General features: G+C 42.4%; 1 protein-coding gene across 1 annotated transcript in view; it reads right to left on the minus strand.

The window, feature by feature from the left end:
• The window catches only part of LOC124255356 (pecanex-like protein 1), a 63,732-nt gene that overhangs the window by 19,498 nt on the left and 19,811 nt on the right, over positions 1-24,423 (minus strand). Inside the window, 18 exon segments of the mRNA XM_046689253.1 lie at positions 241-418; positions 1,087-1,222; positions 2,546-2,696; positions 3,363-3,461; positions 4,033-4,147; positions 7,810-7,949; positions 8,449-8,540; positions 8,945-9,055; positions 9,475-9,646; positions 10,603-10,635; positions 11,170-11,323; positions 12,780-12,958; positions 12,999-13,116; positions 19,064-19,172; positions 19,668-19,825; positions 21,126-21,330; positions 22,017-22,082; positions 22,867-23,007. Coding sequence (XP_046545209.1) covers positions 241-418; positions 1,087-1,222; positions 2,546-2,696; positions 3,363-3,461; positions 4,033-4,147; positions 7,810-7,949; positions 8,449-8,540; positions 8,945-9,055; positions 9,475-9,646; positions 10,603-10,635; positions 11,170-11,323; positions 12,780-12,958; positions 12,999-13,116; positions 19,064-19,172; positions 19,668-19,825; positions 21,126-21,330; positions 22,017-22,082; positions 22,867-23,007 — 2,357 coding nt within the window.

Genomic DNA, 24,423 nt, shown 5'->3' on the forward strand with positions numbered 1-24,423 from the left:
CTGAAAATAAGTTTGTGGCAAGCAAACAAACTGTTTACTATGCTGTAGCACATGGAAACATTAACTTTTTCAGGTACAAAGACACTTCATCTGCCAGATCGCACATAGAACCCACTTACTCCTCATTTAAATAGTCGATTATGACAACAATGTCATAATTTGAGAATTCAAAATGGTTATAAAATTCCCAAACACATATCACTGGGTATTTCCTTTCAAACTGCATCAAGAAAGTCTCACCTTGCAAAATAAGATGGAAATGAAGAAATAGTCGATGAGGATTTTCTCGGATGACCACCTGAAGTCATACTTGAAGAAGAAGACGGTGAAGGTGAGGATCATGTACTGCCTGGGGGTGTCGGAGAACGCAAACCTCAGCATCTTCAACGCACACACCACCACAATCAGGGGACCAATACTGACACAAATGAAACAAATTCACATCAAACTTGGAACGTCAACAAACAACCATGGATTTCCATTTTTAGTCATCAATTTGTATGTTGTCCTAAGAATCATACTAGCAAATGAACTCCTCAAAACCTATGAACAAGCAGCATATTTTTGTTCTATGGGTCTGTCAATGACTTCCATATATTACTGGATACAAAGCGACCAAAGGTATAAGACAAACCCCTTGTACTAACCTTAAAAATCAATGCTAATTTACACACCCTGTCTATAACGCCATGCTGTATGAAGCACATTATCAAAGCATACATGATCCCTAAATTTGTACTAAAAACATGTTTGTGTCTCAATACTACCTTATATAATGCTTGTCTGCTTTACACTCCAGCCCCATTTTGTGTGCTGACACAGTTTTTCTCCCCATACTGTTTCAAACCATATATTCATTCAGTGTAAAATCGATGGTCTGCTCCATCATACAGGGAGCTAGTGAGTGAATACTGTTCTAGGACACTGTCAACATTATTTGGGTGGCCTAGTACAGCCTTGACAAACCAATCCATGCCTTTGATTAAGACATACAGTCAGCTACATAACTAAATCACTCCACTTGATACATAATGAGGTTTCAGAGAGAATTCTCGGGGTACAGAGAGAACGACAAAATGGACTTACAAGTTTTTGAACTTGCACACGATGTATGGAGCTGAGGTAGTTAAGGCACAGAGACAAACAACAGGATACATGGCATTGCGCTCGAAGAATCTCAACCACACGTACATCTTCTCAAACCACATCACCTTGGCTGGTTCTGTAGTAATAAAGGAGAAATACATTAGTAACATTCCCTCATCTCCACGAAGATGTTATTGCGTTACTAAACAACTCTGAAACCAAACCTTCTGCCTTAAGTGACAAGCATTCTTCAGATACAATTAACCTTGTATCTGTAGTGTTTAAAGTAATTGCATGAATTTGCTATTGAAGTATTTGAAATAAAGGAGGTCCTTTACCTATTGAGGCATGCTCCTGTGGTGACAATCTAAAATCTTAATTTGTCGTTTAACGCCCCACTCAGCAATATTCCAAGCTCAAGTAAATTATCCTTCCAATAAACTCAAAGAGACCACTGAATAGACTAAATATTCGTGGCTCATTATATGCATTTAAACTATTATATATTCCAGCAACATATGGGAACACCGGATGGGCTTCACACTGGGACCCGAAAAGTTATCTGTCAGTTCATTATAGGCTACCCCCAAGCAGTGATCGTTAAAATCATCATAAGCATATCACTGCAGTGTATAAAAGGACAATCTGGAGCCTGACATTATGAGCATCCAACTGAGCAGTTAACATACCTGACCCAGACAGTCACCTCTTGTGCCTGGTATGGGTTGCTGATGATCATTTACATGACGGTTTATGACAAGGACCCTTGATTTTCATGCTACACTTTGAACACTGAATATTGACAGATCTGGTGTGTATCTCATTACTCTGCATCAAAATCATAAACTTTAAAAAACTGAATAAAGACATACATGAGTCTGCGTCAGAAGCTGACAAACTCCCCTGGCCCCCAACATGTGAAAGAACAAATCATCTGACTGTTACATAAAGTCCAACTTGATCTTTTTAGACTAAGTCCAAATCATTTCAATGGAAATCATGAAAACTATAAATGCCAAAAATCCACAAATAGCAAAGAGCACCACTTCAAGATCTGTTTGATATATCTGCCAAGTCTTGTTAAAATATATTGAACGGTTTTGAGTTGTGCTCTAGAAATGAAGTGCACCCCTCCCTTTTGAGACTAATTCCAAATTGTTTACATGGAAACCGAGAAAAATAAAAATGCCAAAAATCTTCAAATAGCAAAACGCACTACTTTGGGATCTGTCTCATATATCTACTAATTTTTATTGAAAAGTCTTGAATGATTTTTTAAGTTATGCTCCGAAATGAAATGATTACGGATGGACGAGGTGCTGACTATACCCACATTATATGCCGGGGGGATAACAATTTAACAGCCCACCACCCCCACCCCCATCCCCAACCCATAACCCCTATCCCAATCCCCAAAGGTGTACAGTAAGTCTTGAGACAGACAAGCTTTGCATGTCACCTTTGACTTCAAAGTAGTTCCTCTCCCTGCTCTGGAAGGCAGGGTGGGAGCAGCACAGCCAGGGCATCTCCTTCCTCAGCTGGGGGATGATGTAATGGATGACCAGCCCCAGGCTGGCTGCCAGGTAATACAGGATGTCACTCAGGAGGGGCTGCAAGCAGAGCATAGAGGTCAGCGTGGGCCATATAGGACTGAAGTCTTAAACTTTAAAACAAGTTGAGTGATTAATTTGTGACATCAATTGTGGATGATTTTAATGTTCTTTTTTTAAAATCAATTATGAGGCATTTGACATCCTGTGGTTTAAACTGACCAATCAGGCTATGAGAATCACCAAAATGCACATCTGGATTTTGAGAAAGTTAGTACACACAATGATTCTACCCTACTTGGTAATACATATTATTATGTAAGCATATTTTTCTGGCTACCTGATTGGTCTAGAGGCGGTCACCTGACCGTCAACAGAAACGCATATTGACTTCAACCCAGGTCCGACCAAAAGTCATATTGACTTGAGTTACTAAAAAATAGATTTTGACGTCAAGCTATGACGTCATTCTATTGTTTACAAGGCACAGTATGGTTGACATAACATTATTGGTTTGTAGCGAAAATAGAATGATTTTTCTTGACTAAATGGACATGTTTCGGTTTTTAGAAGCTTTTGTTCGGTAATTACATAATAAAACATTTATGGACTGGTGAATTCGGTCAATACCTGTTTTTATTGCGAAAAGCAATATTGACCAAGGACGAAAAAAAACAGGTATTAACCTCATCACCAGTCTATAATTGTATATGGTAGAAGTCTCACCTGCAACACAGGACTGGTGAAGGCGGTACTGACGTGGACAGCAAACACGAAGATAGTGATGAACACGGACACCAGCAGATCCGACTGTAGTCTCTCACTCTGTACAAAATACAACATCACACCACATCATGCATGTTGTTCCCACAAGTATCACAACTTCTTTAAAACATTCAAATTGATTCACAATGCAGATATCAATGCATGAGGAACTGTACTTAAATTTATTTGAGTGAGTGAGTGAGTGAGCTGGTGAGTGTGCTGGTGGGTGGGTGATCTTATAAGCGGGTCATATCTGATGTAATAAAGAGTGTGAGTGAGTGAGTGGGTGGGTGGGGTTTGCTGGGGTGGGTGAGTGAGTGAGGTTTGGTTGTTGTTTAACACCGCACTCAGCAATATGCCAGCTATATGGCGGCGGTCTGTAAATAATCGACTCTGGACCAATCGACAGCATGAACATCCATCTGCGCAATTCGGATATGATGACGTGTGAACCAAGTCAGCAAGCCTAACTACCCAACCCAGTTAGTCGCCACTTACAACAAGCATGAGATACTAGTGAGTGAGAGTGAATGAGTGAGTGAGTGATGCTTTTCAGAAATATTCCCGGAGGACACAAAGCATGAAGACACAAAGTAGACAAGATGATGAGATTTGATGATGATTTACTGACCACACATGTCTTCAGTTTGCCTGGAAGTGGATCAACCAGCTCCTCCTCCTTCTCATCCTGTTTTTCCTCCGTTTTTTCCTCCTCTCGTCGCACAACACAGTCCTTGATCATCATCCTAGAAAACATACACTTCAAAATGACACTGTTGTTGGCTAAACACATCATGTAAGCCTCACCTTAATATCTACATATTTCAGCTTTAACATTGAAGTTGTAATAATGATAATGTTCAGGAACATTGTAGATGTAAGAGACATGATTGTGGATGTGATGTTCTATGATGTCACAGTGATACTGAAGTAGTACTAGGGTGGGGTTTTTGCCGAACATGCGGCTTAGAGGCTTATTTTTATGAAACATGTTCCCCAGCCCCCCTTAAAAACGGCGATGGTCTATCGAGAGGCATCCTTCGATGTGCCGCCAGCCTAAACCCAAAGTTCCGAATATTGACTGATTGGGAGTCCCGGTGGTGTGAAGGTAGACCGTAGTTCGAGACGGGGTATCGGTGGAAACTTTTGCAAGTGAAACAAGCACCGTTGTTGCTAAGTTAAACAAGATGGTGGTCCAGCCTAGTAACGGCGGCCCTGGCAGATCCGTCATTGCTAAGTTAAACAAGATGGTGGTCCAGCCTAGTAACGGCGGCCCTGGCAGATCCGTCGTTGCTAAAGTAAACAAAGATGGTGGTCCAGCCTAGTAACGGCGGCCAGGCAGATCCGTTGTTGCTAAGCTCAACCAAGATGGCGGCCGAGCTTAGCAACGCCGCCTAGACCTGACGTCAGAGTATTTCTCTGGCTGTGGCCTGTCACACGGGTATTGAATACAAAGCAAGGCACACAGCCGTATTAGGGTTGCTGGCTGGTTGTAGCGAAAAGGATGTTTGAAACCAGATGCTGAAAAACATTTTTAGAAGCCACAATCAATTATTTTTAAAATCGGGTTATACCGGTACATAAGCTTGGAAAGCGTACGAGTTACATTGCTAAAATCTACAAAACCCAGTTTGCTTGATGTGCATTGATCTAAACAGTAGCTGTTGCCTAGCTGCTCTCGCCTGACTGCCTTCGGTCGGGTTGACCTAATGTGGGTTTCTTGAAAAGTAGTAGTACGATGAGGGTTTACTATTTTTTACTAGGTTATGTTTACATCAACAAAACAGTTTAAGGTGAATCTTTGATGAGATCTTTGCTCTTGGTAAGGAAGGTTTGAATGATTTGTTGTCGACCCTGTTCTATGAGGGTTTTTTCCTTGTCTTCGCCGATGTCAGCGGTTTTTCGAGTCTTGCAGACGACATGAAATGAATTTAAGGGCTACTCCCGCCAGCCCCGATACCCCAGCCAGCCCCGATACCCTGGCAGTTATTTCTAACCCGAGGACAACGGGTGTGGCCATGATGGTGGATAATAAGCCAACGCCTGCTACGCCTAATCCCATGCTAACTGCCACGAGAGATGTGTCCACACCGTCGATGGCATTGACGGCTCGATGGTATTTTTTGTGCAATCCGATTCGCATGTCGCGTTCTCATTCCAGTTGGTGTTTAATTTTGCTGATCTGTCGCAAACGAAATCCATCCACGGTTTCGAGCGTTTGAGCACCGCGTCCATGGCGGATACAATCCCATCTCGAGTATATTATAAGTTAGGAAATAAGCTTTAATTGTTCCGCCGTCAATATTTGATGAATGTACTTTAAGCTGATGAGGTACACGTGATCGAATGCAAAAGCATGGTAGAGTAAAATGTCATCTCCAATAAAAACCTCGACTCCCTCGAGGCTTGCGGTGGAAGCTGTTCCTAGTTGTACATAAATACGACAGCGACAGCGTCGTTCCAGCGTATGGTTATCCCAGACAGAAGTCCCACCAGTTGTCCAGAGGCATTTCCAAGAACGACGTCGATAATAAGGGTAGAACCTGGTATCACAGTGATCCACAAGTCTGGGACTTCACTATATCGTTTTAAAAAGAGCCATTTCGCTGTGTCTTCCAAGTGAGGGACTAGCATAGAACCCGTTTGATCTGGTAATGGTGATGCGTACATTCCCTTTTTATGAAACGGTATAAAAATTCCCAGTAGAATCCCATTGTTTTTGAGTTCGAGGATATTACAATCCTGATCCATGACGAGATAGGGGTTGGTCAGGACGCTATTGATGATCCAGTTCAATTCGACGATGACTTCTCGTCGTTGGTACACGTTGTTTTGTAATTGCAGGACGTACAAGGCGTTTTCCGTACCGGGTTCGTCGAATCCTCACGTGTCCCCGAGATCAGAGAACGCGATGGTTGCGATTTGATTCGGGTTTGACACGTCGCCCATGGTTATGCTCGTATTATGGAAGAGTCTTCAATTGATTCTCAGACGATTTCTTGTGCGTAAACTTTAAGCTGATGAGATGGATTTTTGAAAGTAGAAAAATCCTCGTGAGGCCGGGTGATCGCGGTTGTATTCTCCAAGTTCGAGGCCAACGGAGGTTTACTCCCGTTATAATTTCAACATCTCGGTCGGGTGATGCCTCCCCGAGGAAGTCTTTGATATAAAGCGTTGAATTGGTTGGAATCCCTTCTAGGACATTGGACACCTCTTCAAATTCAGGCACAAACTGTAAACTTGTATTTTGGCTATCCGGTCGACTCGCTAGCAAATGACCCGCTTTATTCAGGATGAGGCACACGAGCACACTCCTTCGTTGCGAGGGGATGTAAGACGCGATGAGAATCCCCTTATTGAGGACTTTCGTTAAATAATGATCCTTCGACTCCGCAAACACGTAGGGAGAAACGAGGGTGATATCGAGTAGCCAGTTGATTTGGGAGGAGATCAACGTCCACTGGTTATCATCGGTTAGGACGAACTGGTACAACATGTTTGTTAAGAGGCCTCGGGTCTCAACATTGTCTAAATCGCCTAGATTGCCATCGAATGCTGGGACCATCATCCATTTGTTATTGTCGTTGAGGACGAGATTGTACTGGGTTTTTAAGAGACCTCTGGTGACGACATCGTCTAAATCTCCTAGGTTACCACCACCACCGCGGACTTCCGCTCGCCTGTAAGTGTTGTTTCCTAATTCTAAACCGTATATTTTGCCTTCGACCCTGGGGTCTTCGAAGCCGCGCGTGTCCCCGAGGTCCAAGATCGCTTTTCTAATTCGCATGACTGTTCCTGGACCCGAAGCTTGAGTCATCGTTGTTTGATGTGCACTGTGGCACTTACGGTACTTGTTTCATTTGCAAAAGTTTCCACCGATACCCCATCTCGAACTCGCGTTGCTGGATTACGAGTCCTACACTCTCCCTTCACACCACCAGGACTCCCAATCAGTCAATATTCGGAACTTTGGGTCTAGGCTGGCGGCACATCGAAGGATGCCTCTCGATAGACCATCGCCGTTTTTAAGGGGGGCTGGGGAACATGTTTCATAAAAATAAGCCTCTAAGCCGCATGTGCGGCAAAACCCCCACTCTAGTACTACTTACTGGTGATCAGTTAATCAAGTGGTTGACTGCATGAGCAAATCTATGCAGTAACAATGCAAGGTCACATACTGTAACCAGCTGATCCATATGATGAACTTACATGAGCACAGATCAATGAATGAACTTACCTGTTCAAACTCTGAACTCTGAGCATAAGTCAAGTCTAGAACTTACCAGATTACAGGCATGTTAAGGCATGAACTTACCACAAGATAAGTCAAGTCAAGTAATGATGAATGAGGGACACAGACTAAGGCATGGACTTATCAGAACAAGTCAAATCAAAGTCTGCAACTTACCACAGCACACTGGGGTCACTTGCACTTCGACTGAGGTGATATGAGACAGCTACCAGCACACCACAGAACACAGAGAACAGAACATTCTGAGCTGCCTCTCGTTCCACAGTCTCCCCACATGTATGTTCCGTTCCCACACCCTACAAAGCAAACACTCCAGTCAATCTCCAGGAATCCTCATGGATACATTACAAATATAAAACCATTAATAGTCTCACTTATTCCATGTTTGAGAACTAATTATGCTTGTAAAACCTGAATCAACATATTCACTAGCGGAAAACCATATTATTTTCTAAGCACGCAAGGTATCTATTAGCACATCTCAAATGAGATGAATGTGTGAAGTATGGTGATACACTGACGGGATTGAGTGGGGAAGTGAGTATGGCTTCTTCAATTCTTTGAATTCCAACAATACATCATTGTGGAGGAGGCCCGAAATGGGCTTGACACACAGAACCCATGTGCGTGAATCAAGTTCATGTCTACTATATACTCAGTGAATGTTCTAACCACATGGCTACCCAACCTCCTGAGCTGATATGAAAACTGAAAAGTTTGATAATGCAGGTTACAAAACACTAGATTATTATCATTACCTCAATTGTATTTCAGTGAAAATGTTATTGTACTCACCAAGAGAGCTCCATAACAGAAGCCATAGAGCAGGGCAACAGCAAACACACTTCTACACAAACAATACACTGAGGCAACCAGGCCTGTCGTTGCTGAAATACAGTATCAAGAAAATAACACTCAATGGAGTGGTGCTGACAACCACGTTCATAATCTGGGATTGGAACCCATGACTGTCAGATTCTGGCACCTATAACATAGCACTGTGAATTGCTGTGCCTTACATTACTAGGCTAGGTTTAAAAAATCAAACAGATTTTAAAGGAACTAATAGAATCTTTATCAAGTACTTAGCAAAAATAAAAACATTTAATGGATTCTTAAAAAACTTCAGTGCTTGTTGGTTTTTTATCATTTATTACAATGGTATTTAAAAGTCCAGCATCAATCCATCATAAGAAGGTAGCATAATGCAGAATACCTGCAATAATCTGGAACAATACATATCTCCTATAGTACTAGGCATCTGTATTTGCATGCAGGGTGATATACTCACCATTGCCCCCGAAGACATGCATGTCGATCTGCTCTAGCATGTACATGATAAACGTATTGACCTGAGGTAGAAGCCCTGCCGTAAACAGCAGCGGGAAACACAGGATGAAGACTGAAGAGACATGGACAATCAGAGTGAGCTATGTTGTTTTACAACACAAAGTATTACAGTGACATGTTGGTTTGTGAAACATTGACTATCACCCAATAATACCTTTAGCATGTTAATGCGATACAAGTGAGTGAGTATGGTTTTATGCTGTTTTTAGCAATATTCCTGCAATATCACTGTGAGGGACACCAGAAATGGACTTCACACATTGTACCCATGTGGGAATTCGAACTCAAATTTTCGGCTTGATGAGCAAATGCTTTAACAACTAGGCTACCTCACCACTCCTAATGTGACACAAAAGATCATTCTCTTGGCATCCATCTAACTTTCAGATGATTTGTGTTTTTCACAAGATGAAACTGGCATTAGCTAGATTTGTTATTGATTCAAGTATTGGAGGAAGGCCTTCTACTTACTCTTGAGTAAATCTCGAGCAAATATGAGAGAAGATTCAGCTGTAAAAGGCATCCCGTAGATGGAAATGGGATGGTTCCCGACACGGTCACTTGCATAGTCCAGCAACAACACCAGGCCACAACACAGACAGAAGTAGAATGGACGGCTGAACACTATCAATCTGTTGTAGCCCTGAATAACACAAAAATACCAACTTGTCAGAGTACACAATTATTCCCAAATCAGATTAATCTGACTTTAATATTACTTCAATATTCAAGGGGCACAAGGATGCCTAATTCACTGACTCAGTTCGTTAGTTTGTATTTTTGTTTAACACTGCACTCAGCAATGTTCTAGCTATAAGATGGTAGTTCGTAAATAACTGAATTTGGACCAGATAATCCATCTACACAAATAGGATATGATTCCATGTTTTAACCAAATTATCAAGCCTGACAACCTGATCCTGTTAGTTGCCTCTTACAACAAGTGTTTGCCCCTAATATGGTAATGTCCCCCGCCGCTAAAGGAGAATGAAATATTTATAACATATTTACTACTTTTTATTTGTTGGTCACATACAAGATGCCTGAAATGACTGGTGTCTGCATAATCACCCAATGTAGGCCGTCAACATATTTGAAGACATTGGGTGCAATGTTTTATGAGATATCGCGTTTACATAAGTTTGAAAAGTGGTCAAAGTGTTGTGGTGTCCTTGAAGATAAGAACAATGTCACCTAAATCAACTGGTGTCTGCGTAATACCCCAATGTAGGCTGTCAACAAATTTGCAGACATTTGGTACAACAGTCCATGAGATATCCGCGTTAACAAGAGTTTGAAAAGTGGTCAAGGTTTCTTGGTGACCTTGAAAATAAGGTCAAGGTCACCCAAATCAACTGGTGTCTGCATAAACCCCCAATGTAGGCTGTCACCAAATTTGAAGACATTGGGTAGAACAGTTCATGAGATATCGCATTAACAAGAATTGGGGCGTACGGACGGATGTATGGACGAATGCTGCTGATAAGATAGTCCCCCATTCCGCTTTGCGGCGGGGGACAGCGAGCATGATTTGCAGGAGACCATTCATAAGTGATATCTTCGTGGGTCATGTATAAATGCGTTCTGTCCTGTACTTACATGCATTGGAGAGGAGGCATCTGGCTGTACACTCTGGTGGGAGAGATTGAAACAGTCAGAAGTACTGACAGTCATTTTCAAAACAAATCATAATGCCAAACACAAACAAAAAAAGAATATATGCACAAATATCAACAAAGCCGTCAAGTGCATGTTTGCATGGTTTTTCTCAATTATGATCCTAGACTAAACTGGTATGACGAGAAAAGAGAATAAAATAGTACTGGTTCATAAATAATTGCTAATGTACAGTTAATATAGGTACCTTAAGCCATGATAAAATTAATTATGAGGTTTCAACACCCCTACAGTGTCAAAAAGCGAGGAATCCCTCCTGAAATCTTATTATTGATATCTAAGTACCCACAGACAATAGGCAAATCACTATTTGGGTCCCCTTCTTACTTAATTTGATTGAATGCCACAGACATAGAGCTACAAACACACATCCATAACAACAGCTGATGTACACAAATGCCCTTACATTTTTTAAAATTGATGAAAACTCTGACATATAATGATATTGTGTTATTAAAACCTCCCAAATACTCGACCCAGCGCGCTTACCTTGAGCAAGCAGTACTGGCAGCCAGCAATGATAAAACAGAAGACAAATATCCAGATGTCATGGTAGAAGTTCCACGACAAGACTAGAGCACCGAGAGCACCGACAGCCACCGCCATGAGCACAGCTACAATGTTCTCAAACACAGACAAGCTCCTGCAACATGGACAACACTGCCGATTAGAAGGCTAGATTACAGATACAACATGTTCAGCTATAACAAAAAACTTCCTTAAGTGGCATTTAGAAACTGGTATGATGAATAGGAACACTTTTTATGGATAGACAATTTCTGGACTGCAATATCTGCAACGTTTCGGTGTAGATCCTACACTGTTATCTAGCAAATGACAAGGATCTACACCGAAACGTCGCATATATTGCAATAAAGAAGTTGTCTATCCATAAATAGTGTTCTTCTGTAACAAAAACACAGAGAATCTTTGTAATTTTACTCCTAATGTGTTTCATAAAGTTGAAGGACCCGTGAAGATCCGGGGTAGAATAGGTCTTCAGCAACCCATGCTTGCCACAAAAGGCGACTATGCTTGTCGTTAGAGGCGACTAACGGGATCGGGTGGTCAGGCTTGCTGACTTGGTTGACACATGTCATTGGTTCCCAATTGCGCAGATCGATGCTCATGCTGTTGATCACTGGATTGTCTGGTCCAGACTCGATTATTTACAGACCGCCGCCATATAGCTGGAATATTGCTGAGTGTGGCGTCAAATTAAACTCACTCACTCACTTATAAAGTTAAAGTAAAGATCTTGTACTGGATAATTAAACCTGGTTCTAGTTTTATTTCACAGTAAAGGAATAAAATAGTACTGGTTGTTATAGTTCTTCTCAGCTTGTAGCTTGACCTTGAATACAAGTGAGTAAACCCTTAAGCTGCTACAGCCAATTTCATACCCAATTAAGGAAGCCTGCAAATAATGAAGGAACAGACACTATTGCCTCAAATCTCACGTATTTACCTATGTCAAGATGAAGTTCTTAAAACGCATTTAGAAGCTGGAACAACATGAATATATGACACATTTTTATGGATAACAACTTCTTTTTATTCTTTATACAACATTTCATTAACCTGATGAAGAAGCAAGAATTAGCTCTGAAACGTCGTATAAGGAATGAAGAGAAGCTGTTATCTATAAAAACGTGTTATGTTCAAGATGAAGATGTTTAATCAAACAGGTCACATGGTACTTTGGCTGTGTGGACATGAAACAATCAGCAAGGTCAAAACACTAATAGCACCATTTCAGTCACTTCTACTTTTATTCACCATCCGACCACTATATCATTTTCTATTCACACGATTTACCACAACAGTGAGTGAGTTTTAGGCTGCACTCAGCAATATTCCAGCTATATGGTGGCAGTCTGTAAATAATCGAGTCTGGACCAGACAATCCAGTGATCAACAGCATGAGCATCGATCTATGCAATTGGGATACAATGACATGTGTCAACCAAGCCAATGAGCCTGACCACCCGATCCCGTTAGTCGCCTCTTAGGACAAGCATGGGCTACTGAAGACCAATTCTAACCCAGATCTTCACATGATATACCACAACAGGCAGCAAGGAAGCTGATCAACTTACCTATCTAACAATGCCAAAAGGGCAAGTCTATCAAAACGGATTTTCAAAAACTTCTTCTTTAACAACCACAGTTTGTAGAAATGTTTTGGCTTCTCCTTCTTTGACTTAGTGTGTGTTGTGTCAGAATCTGACGAGGTGTCAGAGATGGTTGGCCTGCTCCGACCACTCTCCAGTAGTGCCTGAACATAGGACTGCAGTGCACTGTGAGTCCGCATTTCATCCGCCGTCCCCAGGGGGGCCAGGTAAAGCCAGGTCATGGAACAAATCGGGCCGCTCTTCTGGCTTCGGGGAGTCCAGGATTACTGTTGAATCGGAGCATGTTGAGGCTGAAGACCATCTGCAGAAAAAAAGAAAAGTATTTGTCTACTGTTTGAATACAACAAAAAAAAAAAACCTTGTTAAAATGTGTACAAACTTGTAGAGGTTATTGATTCTTTCAAGAAAGTCCTCCTTGGGGTACATATAAGCATTAAAATGTCGACATTTAAAACCTACGACAGTTGTAACTATATTTTGTAAAAAAAATGTTTACAAAACAAAAAAGCATGTTTTTGTCTTGTGAGACAAACCCCTACAGGGCCCCTCAGGGCCCCTATAGCCAAGAGCACTCTAGCCGTCTACTCGCACCTCACTTTTCATGCTGAACGATCAGATAGATTGAAGGGGAGGCGGGTGGCCGTAGCCCAAGGAGTACTTTCTTCAAAGAATCAATAACCTCTACAGGTTTGTACAATTCTTTTTCAGAAGAAGTCCTCCTTGTGGTAAATATAAGCATAAAACAGACTCCCAAAGATATTTGAGTCGGGAGTGGCATAACAATCCATTGGAAGTAACAATCTACAACCGAGCGGAAATAGAAAATTACACTTACCCCATCACCTGATCGCCGATGTCAATCAAGGCTGGGGGCATGACTAGGGCGAGGACCCTGAATGTCTAGCCTATATCTGATTGGATAACAGTGTCATGTCACTTAAATAACCCCACCCCACAACCCAAGGTTTGGAGGAGTATGCTATGGGGGACTCGCCGAAACAAACCACTATCAGTAACGCCTAGACAGCAAAGCGTGGTGAAGTGGAAAGTACAAGTAAAGTACAAGACACCAAAATACCAAAGTAGAGCGGGAATAAGAACCATCACCGAATACTGCCACCGATAAAAGGAGAATGACGAAAAAAACGACACCAAGTAAAACAGAGTACGTAGTCTCGAAAGCTCACTCGGCTAGAAAGGTACTACTCTGTCCACTGTGGAGAACTGTCTGGCCAAACCGAGCACGCCCACGTGAGTGTTCGTCCAGCTGATAATGACGGATGAACGTACTCAGTCGGCTCTAAATAGCCGTTGAGCAGATCTCCTCAATGGACAGAGCAGCAGCGTATGCCTTGGAGGTGGCAACTGCTCTAACTGAATGAGCTTTTAACCCCTCTGGATGAGTTAAACCTTTGTGTATGTATCCCATACATATAGCAGAAACAAGCCATCTCGATATGGTTTATTTGTTGGCCGGATGACCAGTCTTGCCGCCACCATAGCAGCAAAACAGTTGTTTATCCTTACGGATAGATGCCGTAAGCTTTATATATGCCTTAAGCGTCTTACGAACGCCTAGTGCGTGAGCACGCCTAGAGTTTCCCGACGATGTAGGCTGTGTAAAAGCAGGTAGATCGGTAAGCTCCGGAACCGATGACATTGCGTGAATGTCACCAACCTGTCTACCAGATGTCACCGCCACAAGGAAGGCTGCTTTCCAGCTTAACAGCTGGAGGGATAGAGCCGACATATCGTAAAAGAGAGGACCAGACATCCAATCTAAAACGAGGGATAAGTCCCATAGGGGACTAGTACACCGGCCGGCCAGCCGGATTCTGTCCACGCCTGCTAAGAAACGCTGCACCAGAGGGTGCTGCCCTAGAAGAGCCCCGTCGGTGGGTATGTGGAAGGTAGATATTGCCATGGAGTAGCCTCAGATAGTAGACGCGGCTAAACCGGCCTCTAACCGAGACTGTAAAAACTCCAGTACTTCGACTAAAGTCGAAGAAAAGGGATCAAGAATCCCTCTGTTTCCACACCAGTGTGCATAACAGGCCCATCTATCCTCATATTGAACGTTTGTCGAATCCCTCCGCGAAGCCAGAATTGTGTCTGCAACTGGTGCAGGAATTCTGCTTGCATGGAGGTGATTCCGGACAAAGGCCAAGCCACCTACTGAATCCTGGGGTTCGGGTGTGGTGCGCTGTCTGGGATAGTAGGTCCGGCCTCATGGGTAATAGTACAGGAGCCTGTTTTAGCAACCTGAGTATTACCGGAAACCAGTACTGAGACGACCACAGAGGTGCTAGTAGCACAAGTAGTCGCGCTGGTTGGGTGGTTAGCTGCGATAGGACCCTTGAGATCAGTGGTATCGGTGGGAAAGCCCACAGAACCCTGTCCATCCAAGCAAGCTGGAAGGCATCGGAGACGATTGCTCTCGGATCCGGGATCCGGGAGCAAAACACTGCCATCTCATTTGTCACCCAAGAGGCAAACAGATCCACCTGGAACGACCCGAACAACTGGGAGATGGTCGAGTAACCACTCGTGAGGGACTAGTATACGTCGTGACAGCGCGTCTGCATGGACATTGTCTACCCCCAGGAGATAAACATGCATAACCCGTATGTCGTACTGATCGCACCAGAGTAGGAACTGCCATGCCTCCTGAAGGAGTGACGGAGATACCGTACCACCCTGCTTCAGGATGTAGGACATCACGTTTCTCAATTCTAGCACATTGATGTGCAGGGTTGCCTTGTTCTTGGACCAAAGGCCGGAAGCTGTGAGGTCTCCCAGAACACACACTCCAACCTGTGAGGGAGGCATCTGTCTGAATTATGAGCATCGGCACCGGGGTCTCCAGCGGAAAGCCCCTAGATAGATTCCTGGTGTCAGTCCACCACCGTAAGTGAAGAATGAGCCACTCCGGAGTTACCAGAAACTTCTCGTAACTCTCCGAGTGCCACCACATCTGTGCCAAAGCTTGCTGAATAGGTCGCATCCTCAGACACGAATGCCAAACTATATCCACTGTCGCCGCCATGTTGCCTAGTAACTGGAGCCATGTCCGAGCTGAGGCACTGGAGGACAGGAGGAATTGTAAAACAAACCTCTGGACTTTGGATATGCGGTCTCGAGACAGGGAGACTACGCCCTGCTGTGTCTCGAATCTCGCCCCCCAAGAAAACCAGATCCTGTGTCGGGACCAGCTCTGATTTCTTGAGACTGATAATCCAACCCAACTTGGTGAGAGTATCCATTACTGACTGTGTGGAATCCCGACTCAAGTGGGTGGCGAGAGCTCTGAGTAGCCAGTCGTCCAGGTACGGGTAACAAAAGTTGCCCTGTGCCATGGCGATCTGAGCTGGAATAAGCATGAGTTTAGTGAACACCCATGGCACCATAGAGATGCCAAAGGGGAGCACACGAAACTGATAGCAATTCCCATCGAAGGAAAACCTGAGGTATTTCCTGAACTCGGGGTGCATCCGTACATGGAGGTATGTTTCTTTGAGGTCGACTGACGTGAGCCAATCTCCTGCCTCTACAGACGAGATCACTGAACGCAGTGTCTCCATCTTGAGACGGCACCTCTATAATGTCGTTCAGCCCTTTGAGATTTAGAATGGGTCTGAACCCTCCGTCCTTCATGGTAAACAGGAAATCTGTGGAGTAAAACCCCAGATTCTCCTAGCCCAACGGAACCACCTCGATGGCTGCCTTGTCCAGCAACGACTGGACCTCGGCACGGAGCGTACCTGCCTTCTCCTGAGAATTCGGCACAGGAATGCAACAGATCCTGGAGAAGGGAGGCGGACCTCGTTTCCACTGTGGCAAATGGCCATCCCTGAGTGTGGACAGGACCCAGGCATTTGAAGTGACTTTCTCCCACTCCTCAAGCAAGGGCTTGGAGACCTTGAACTAGCTAACTGCCTCCGCGGCCTCCCGAACTACCGTCCAGCGCCCCCGGGAATAGGGTTGAACCCATCCTGAAGGGAAACGGCAATAGTGCCTGCTGGGTTGCTGGTGAGTACCGGTGCCGGTGAGCCAAAGTCGAGGGTGGCCCATGACCGCACTCATCATCTGGCTTGTGCATGACCGTATGGCATCACGTGCCAGAAGCGAGTGCACCTCCGTCAGCTGCCTCGCCAGGGTGGACGATGACGAATCGTCGCCCACGCCCCCTTGGTCCACTAGCTGCCTTTACAGGGTAGAAAGGTAAGCCGAGTGGATGATAACCTTAAGCTGCTGAATAGCATTGCGATACTGTTCCACGAAAGAATGGTACGCTGATTTCAGAACTTGGCTATTCGAGGTAACTGGAGACAGGCATTGGCCTTGCCGAGCCGAAGCTTGTGAATGGCTGGATGACCCCCACAGAGGGCGACCGAGGCATAGGTGCACTCGTCGACAACAGGAGGGTCCTTCCCCATCCGGGAGATCGAACCTAGAACGGCTACCCGACAGGAGAGGATTGATAACTTCCCCTATTAAGGAAGAAAGTATACACAACTGGGTCTCGGCAACCCAACACTGAGCAAAAGCTTCGCCAGGAAGTCTTAACTCCGTGGGGTCGGGGCCTTCCGAGGGAACAACCACCTGAGGCAACACGGCGATACGATCACGAACCTGTCTCAGGGACGAGCCGAGTGAGAAGCTAACTTCTCCTGAGCGCTCCTGACCCACATCCTCCTTCATGGCTTCCTCGTCGCGCTCCCTGAGGATAGAGCTCTCTGTATCGAGAGAAATCTCCAAGGTAACGGTAGAGGGAGCCGAGGCCAACGATGGAGGATCGAGGAGAGCCGGGTACCCGGCTCGACCGATCCTAGGCTTGAGGCCAAGCCTAGTTGCCGAGACCCGAGGGAATTGCCTGCCGAAGCAGGAGACCAGAGGGTGCCAAGGCGACCGGGAGCACTGGTGCACTCGAAAAAACCTATAGTCTGAGCGCCAGTCAAGGACGGTACAGGACCCGAATGACTGGCGCCGAGAGGTTGAACTTTGCCGGAGCCGGAACCCCGGCCTGCGATACAACAAAAGCCGCGGAGTGACCGTCCCCGGAGCCGAGATTCAGGTTAGGTACACTCCCGGAGGACGAGCCAGACCTGGAGCCTAATCTAAGCCTCCGGGAGACGACCCTGTGCTGCTACTAACAACGTGTACCTGTGTACATATAACCAAGAAAGTATATAGCAGATACAAAGTGCATGCTAAAATACTCACAACAGACTTACCGTAAATTCACTGAAAGTGAAGAAAATAAGGTAAGTCCAGGAGATAATATAACATTACACAAACATCCTGTCTTGGTGAAAGCCATCACTAACCACACAACAAAGGACGAATGTACGCCGAGCGGTCCGCCATATTGCCTGCCACATGGTAGGAATTGGGTGACCTACGGCAAAGTTACAACAATTTATGAATGAAAAAATCAACCTATAAATTCCAACTAGCGCCCGTGCATAGAGAAAGGAACCATATATACAGTAGCTGATTCTTTTTCACTCATCTCGAAGGCAGAAGATCAAACTTCCAATGAACAACACACACGTCTTTCTCATAGAACGACAGCATGAAAAAGTGAGGTGCGAGATAGATGGCTAGAGTTACCTGCTCTTGGCTGTAGGCCCTGAGGGGCCCTGTAGAGGTGGTCTCACAAGACAAAAACATGTTTTTTGCTTTGTAAATATGTTATTACAAAATATAGTTGCAACTGTCATGGGTTTTAAAATGGACATTTTAATGCTTATATGTACCCCCAGGAGGACTTCTTCTGAAAAAGAATCTGCAGTCTTTTACCAGCTATGCTAGGTCAAAAGATATTTTAGTGCCTTGAGGTTCACAGATAAGGTCACTACTGCAGTATTGGCTGACAGGTATCATTCACTGGAAATTTCAGTGTTGAAATATCGGCTCAAATGTACCATGATATGTCAATATCTCTACATCTATATAAATAATCTTTCATTAACCATGGTTAATTTCTCATTGTCCTTCTTGACCGTAGCATCCTAAACAAATGTAAACATATCTGTGGCAGTAAATTATTAGCATTAATGTTTCAAAATTTATATCGATGCTGTATAGACGTTTAAAATTACATAATTATACGCTGCTATACAAGATGATATCCTTGCTTATAGGTTTCCAAAGTACACAACTCCAAACAAGGCTATCTGTGTGTTTACTCTAAACTGTAAGCAACACAGAGTCACAACTAAGGTATGTGATGATCAACCACTTACTGGTTTTTGTTATGCTGCTCTTGATTTTGCCATTCCTCTTGTTGGTTCTCCAGCATCCCCAAGGCAACCCCGGAACTGTTCTCACCAAAGGTGTATGTTAACCAGTTACCTAGAAAACATCACAGCATTTCACACCTTACAAATACGAAGCAAACAGATTTGTTGCTGTCATGGCCTGCAATATTTAATGTTGAAACCCTTTGTGGTGGCGTTTTACAAGTCTTTTTTTTATGCTGAAAAAGAGGATTTTCTTTATTTAAAATGCTTTGAGTGTTTCATTGTAAATTTCTTATCTTGCTATAACATGATTTGGGTATTGGGCATCTACTCTTCTCTTCCACATTGTATTGAAGGACACTGGGATCTTACTTATTTTGCAGGGGTACATCACAATAATAATTACTATGGAAAAATAACATTTTAATGTTTGTCAAATAGTTCAATGATCTGGGAATATTAGTGATAATATATTTTGCATTTTCATTTGTGTTGATTTCATATTTGGTTTCTCAAGCACAAATACCCATGGAGCATATCTCAACTGAACCCTTGAACAAACAAATTTACAAATGAGCGGAAAACAGAACATGACAGTGAAACTGACCACTCTCATCTTGAAAGTAATGGACAGCACCATCTGTCGTGTCCATATGTGAAGTGGCAAGATGGCCGCCGGTGTTCATCACAAGGCTTGTCAAGGCTGCTGCTGGGGGAGAATCTCGTCGTCGACGCTGAGCCAGTCTCTTTTTAGCACCTCGCCTCCTTTAGGTATAGGCACAAACATACAAATAGTACACATCCATAACGGACAACAGTGTTGTTGTCTGACTCAAGTCTCAGGTGGTTAAACTGCAGCTTTGATGCAAGCTGCAGATATACATCCATGGCTGGGAACAGAGTTTGAAAAAAAAAAAATGCCTTCAGTAATTTAGATGCTAAATTCTTCAGGCACCAAAATGCAGCTGATTGTGACAAAGGAATCAACATGTAAATTTAATGTAGACCATGAGGACCCATACTAACACATCCCTGGCCGAAATCTAACTTCCATGGCCTACATGCAGTCACTTGCTGGAAAGTGTGAGTGATAGAGTGAGGTTTATGACATCAACAATATTATTATTCAAGACATCCAAATGGAACTCTTGAAGAAGGGTGGCTACATGCTTCCGGGGACTATTCATTCCGTGTCAATGTAGCAAGTATAAATGAACATCGGAAAATGTCTTGGTCAAAATTATATAGAAAAGGAATGGATATATCAAATGGTGTTAACTAAGTACTGTAAGGTTATTCATTAGCAGTGCATTCAAGAATCAGTGAACAGCATGGCTAATTCAGTGACAGAACAAGATCCCATTTCAGCTCAGACCAAAATTAAACTGGAAAAAAATGACTTTATCCAAAAACCTTAACTAAAACCAGACCACCAAACAGAAGCTAATAGTGATAATAGTTTTGCTCTTCTCATTAACAATTTATTTTCTAGCACCTATGATCACCCACAAGCTCACAATGCTATTCACATAGTGCAGAAAATTAATATTAATTGCAATCATATAATTTTCATTGTGATATTAAATGTACAGATGAAATATTCCTTTCTCTAATATTATTCATCTGGGGTTGGCTTTAAATGGGGCTGTTATTCATATGACAAAAACGCTCTGTCCAACCTAAGAATTAATTGATCTGTTTGATTGGCATTGAGGAATACAAAGAAAGATATGATACTTTATAGATGACAACTTTATTATATTATGATGCAACAATTTGGCATATATATTCTTCTACTGTTGTCAAGCAAGAGTGACAATGGTAAAAGAACCTATACAAAATGTCACATCATAATATAACAAAGAAGTTGTCACTCATAAAGTATCATATCATTCTTAACAATTAACTGTCAAACAAATACTAGTATTAATTTGTGAAAGAAGCTTTCAGGAAAGATGTACAACAGAAGGGAAATAGAAAGACAGACAGGCCTGGTTACACATGATCCAATCTTAGAAGTGCAATACAAGCGCTCAGAGCAAGGGTAAGTGAGCAGCTGTCCTACCTGACTCCTTTCCGGGGTTTACTATCTGGTGTCTTCTCCCCTGTAAGAGGCAACAGAGCTGAGAATTCAGTGGGGGTGGTGGATTTGGACTCAGTCTCGTCAGTGTTGTTGGGGGCAGGGGTCCCTCCCCCGGGGGCCCCTCCTATCGCCCCATTGTCCTGTTCAACAGCTTTTCCCTTATCTTCATTCTCTTGCTTTATTTTTTCTATAAATACAGGGTTAGGTGTAAAAGTTCACCCATGTACAAGAGCGAGGTCAAATAATTTCCACTAGAACCACTTCGTCTGCAGTCATGACCGAAAATATATTCAGTATAATACAATGAATATTCTCCGAAAACCTTGACAGCAAAGGGTGATAACTCAGGACATGGGTGCGATAAGGTCTTGTAGGCTTGGTCACACAAATAATGCATAGTTTAATGCAATAGTTGATAAGCATCCATCACAAGAAGATGAGGCATATTTTAAATATTGTTTGCCATTTGGGTCAAAATCTATCGAGAATACTATCTCTAAGGAATTCTGCTTAAAAACAAAGACATCTGTAACATGTAACTGCTAATATTAGTAAGAGAAACAGTCAAAATACTGAACTAAAACAACAATATTGTCCCACAGACCCCATACTACATTGAAAATTTAATTTTAAAACTAAACACAAGTATGGTAAAGTTTATTTCAAATTGTTCCCATTTCCTTAGAGACGCTGACAGTCAGACAGTTACATGTCGGATTGACTATAAAGAGTTGCCTGATTACTTATAGTGTTCAGTTATACCAATAAAATGAAAGTCCCAATGTTTATTCCTTATCCTACATCACAGAATGTCAGCCGTCATATTGAACATCAGTAGCACAGCAGTTTCATGATTTCCTAATTGTTTCTGACCTGCTTTAGATGCCTCCTCCTGCTTCTCTTTGTCCGGTTCATCATTGTTGTTATTGTTCTGGTTTTCTGAAATTATGGGTGTTCGTGTTATATGTGGAAGACTCAGATCCAGAAAAGGTTAGTGAGTGAGTGAGTGGGTTTAGTTTTATGCCGCACTCAGCAATATTCCAGCTATATGGCAGCAGTCTTTAAGTAATCGAGTCTGGACCAGACAATCCAGTGATCAACAGCATGACATTCGATCTACGCAATTGGGATACGACGACATGTGTCAACCAAGTCTGCCCTGACCACCCAATCCCATTAGTCACCTCTTACGACAAGCATGGGTTACTGAAGACCAATTCTAACCCGGATCTTCACAGGTTCCAGAAAAGGACTCAAGGGATTCTTAGAGCTGTACATAAGTCCTGTCTCTAGCAGATCTCAAAAGCTTGTCATATAACAATGGAATTTCTGCCTTAATTAGTCAGTGTATCAGAATATATGAGGCAGTGAGTATCATCTGAAGACATGAGACTCAATGGAGAGCCTGATGAAATGGCAGTAAGTACCCCTGAAATATTATCAAAAACACTACAGAAGAACCTGGCGTCCATAGAAAGTGACAAGTCTTTATTTTCTTTTAACTCCAAAATACCTACTAAAGACTTTTGAATAGGATATCAGAACGATGCATTTGAAACAAATTAGCAAATTGTCAAAGTTCAGGACTATGTAATTGAGGTAGCTGAGTAAAAGAGATTGGCTTCACAACAGTTATTCAATGTCTGCTTCAGTTGTGTATCATAAGAAGCAAAATACTGTACTTCTAACTGCAAAAGTCACACTAAGGATGAAGCCTACTCACTCTGCAGTCTAACATACTCTCGGAACCGTTTCAGTTCCTCTGGATGGTCCTGAGATTTGCACAGGAGTTCTATCAGCTTCTTCTTGATTTCTTCTGGGTCGGATAAATCTGTTGAACCAGGGCTGGTTGACATATCACCTGCTGCTTGTACAGAAGTATCCGCTAGTTATCATTTTGTTCATTTGGTTATCTAGTGCTTGTAAATGGCTGGCTTCTCTATATCTCAAGATAGTTGCTCAAATAGAACCACCATTGGTGGTACATCACAGGACAAAAGAATATTCCAAAATGCAGTTTGTACAGAGAGAATGATAATGAATTAGTACAAATAGAAATATAATGCATTAGTACAGCGAGAATGATAATGCATTCATACAGCAAGAAAGATAATGCATTAATACAGCGAGAAAGATAATGCATTAGTAAAGCGAGAATGATAATGCATTAATACAGCGAGAATGATAATGCATAATTTGTGTTTCATCTTATGGAACTTTAAAACTTGGATAAGTTCTGAATGGTTTAAGTTTGAGTTTTGAAAGAACAAAAACATTATGTTGCTAGGTTAAGCAATGTGCAGTAGGTGTCTTTTAAGACTGAATTATGCTCATATTTAACATGTAGGCATTTAAAGAAATAATGAAATGAATCTCAAGGTAACTTTGAATCACATAAAGTACAGACTCTGTACTCAGGGATCAAAGGTAGGGATTTAACCACAAAGCTTACACTAAGTGACAGAGTCAACTACTTAGTGAGTGAAGCAAACTTTTGCATATGGGCTGGTAACAATACCCAGGCTGTAACTGAAATCTTGCTAATAAATGATTTAATGGTTTACAAATGTAAATACTGGGAATGGCCTTCAGTTTAACTTAAAACAAACAAATGGAGACAATTGGGGCAAAGCTATGAATGCATTAGTCACTGTTAAAATATCTATTTACAAAGCTTCACTGTGGGATCAAGAACAACTGGCAATGACCTTAAATTACTTGTTAAAAAAGAGAGCTTGATTTAGATGAATTTTTTTGTTTACACCTTTCAGCAATTTGCCAGCAATGGGCTCATAATTTTCCCTGAAATAATGAGCCACAGAAACAATGTGTTGAGATCATGAGTGACTGGTAATCCAATCTCATAAGATTGTTGAGGACCGATTCTAACCCAGTCCATATGGCATTCTTCTTCTAATATGTTAAATCAGATCAGAATTATAAGTTAATTACTGCCACATATGCAGTATTTGTAAACTTTCAACAACTCCAAAGACCAAACCAATTCAGCTAAAGGTTTGCAAGATTCAATTTGTAGATATGCAAAATATGCATGTTGTTCGATATTGAAATATCGAAACTAACATTTTCTATTTGTTGTTTTGCTTCTTGCTTCTACATATTGGCCACGAAAATGTGTGTCAAATTATGTAAAAGGTATATTATAACACTTTATTTCATGGCTTTTTTCTAGTGGAATTTCTTGTGGAGTTCATATAATTTGTCATCTGCTTCTAAAGCAAAAGCAACAAACTGTTGCAGCTTAAGATACAGTGTCATC

The sequence above is a fragment of the Haliotis rubra genome, unplaced genomic scaffold (assembly GCF_003918875.1).
Source record: "Haliotis rubra isolate DU_JTF1 unplaced genomic scaffold, ASM391887v1 Scf6, whole genome shotgun sequence".
Taxonomy (NCBI): Eukaryota; Metazoa; Mollusca; class Gastropoda; order Lepetellida; family Haliotidae; genus Haliotis; species Haliotis rubra.